Below are 1,556 nucleotides of genomic sequence, written 5' to 3' on the forward strand. Positions count from 1 at the left end.
GGGGTTGGGGAGGGGATGTCTTTGCTTTTGTTTTCAGTTGTTTATTTTATTTCTTACTTTTTATTTGTTTTATTAAGACTGGCTTGCAATTTGCATTACAGCCAGCAGTGCAATACAAAAGGTAGACGTTTGTTACGAATTGAAAATTGCCGGAATGTTGAGGTTGTGGGTCCATTTTGATTTGTTTTGTTTTCTTTGGTTTGTTATTGGTTTTTGTTGTTGTTGGGGTCATGTTTTGGTTGGTTGGTTGGTTGATTTTGTCTTTTGTTGGGTTTCTTTTATTTTATTTTTTATTTTTTTTGTTGGGGGGGGGAGTTTTTGTATTCTTTATTATTTTGTGTTTGATAGTTTTCATTTTGTTTTTCTTGGAGTAATTTTTCAAATTAGCATTTGAATGAGACAAATAATTGTTCTGAAAAAGAAATATTATTTTTGTATTTGACTGAGTACAATGGTTCTGGAGAGGGCTTTTTTTCTTTGTTTTTTTTTTTTTTTTTTTTTTTGGTTATGAATAGGATAGGTGGTTCCGACGTGGAATTTCTTTTTTAGCTCCAAAATAATATAAGTGGTCCTGGGGAGTGTGGTAAGGTTGGTAAGTGCGGTAGGTGTGATAAGTCTGGTCAGTTTGGTCAGTTTTAGGGGACTACAGCTCTCATTCAGAAGCTAAAAATGTCATTCATCAGGACGCGTGGTTATATCACTTTATGCAGTTACGAGCGCTGTAAAGCTCTAACAGAACTTACCAAACTTACCACACCTTCTAAACTTTTTGCGGATGGTTGAAGGGCGCCACTGGTAGGTCCTTCTTCTTCTATTTCTCTGTGTTGTTTCTGTTTCTCTGTCTTGCCTTTTCTTAGCGCTAAATGAACATTATTGTGTAGATGTGCTTCTCTTTTCTCAAACTCAATAAACTAAACTTACCTCACTTGCCAAACTTACCAAACTGACCACACTTATCAAACTCACCGAACTGACCACACCTATCAAACTCACCAAACTTACGACACTTTTCAAACTCACCAAACTTACCACACTTATCAAACTCACCAAACTTATCACACTTATCAAACTCACCACACTTACCAGACTTATCAAACTTACGACACTTATCAAACTTACGACACTTACCAGACTTATCAAACTTACGACACTTATCAAACTCACCACACTTACCAAACTTACCACACTTACCAGACTTACCAAACTTACGACACTTATCAAACTTACGACACTTATCAAACTCACCACACTTACCAAACTTACCACACTTACTAAACTTAATAAACTTACCAAACTTACCACACTTACCAGACTAACCAAACTTTCCAAATTTACCAAACTTACGACACTTATCAAACTTACCAAACCTACCACACATGACATACAAAACCTACCAGACTAACCAAACTTACCAAATTTACCAAACTACTCAAACTAACCAAACTGACATCAAATTTACCAAACTTTCCCTTCAGGACCAACGATCTCACTCCGGTCGGAGCAAAGCCGAGCGACTGGTGGCTAACCCAGAGCTAGATGACTTGTACGAAGAGGAG

At 36.9% G+C, this 1,556-nt stretch overlaps 1 protein-coding gene across 1 annotated transcript in view; it reads left to right on the top strand.

Annotated features, from left to right (window-relative positions):
• LOC101852370 overlaps positions 1–1,556 on the top strand; it is a gene marked incomplete at its 3' end in the record, with an annotated part of 16,700 nt that extends 15,144 nt beyond the window's left edge. Inside the window, 1 exon segment of the mRNA XM_005111509.3 lies at positions 1,476–1,556. Coding sequence (XP_005111566.2) covers positions 1,476–1,556 — 81 coding nt within the window.

Source organism: Aplysia californica, unplaced genomic scaffold (genome assembly GCF_000002075.1).
Source record: "Aplysia californica isolate F4 #8 unplaced genomic scaffold, AplCal3.0 scaffold01068, whole genome shotgun sequence".
Classification (NCBI taxonomy): domain Eukaryota; kingdom Metazoa; phylum Mollusca; class Gastropoda; order Aplysiida; family Aplysiidae; genus Aplysia; species Aplysia californica.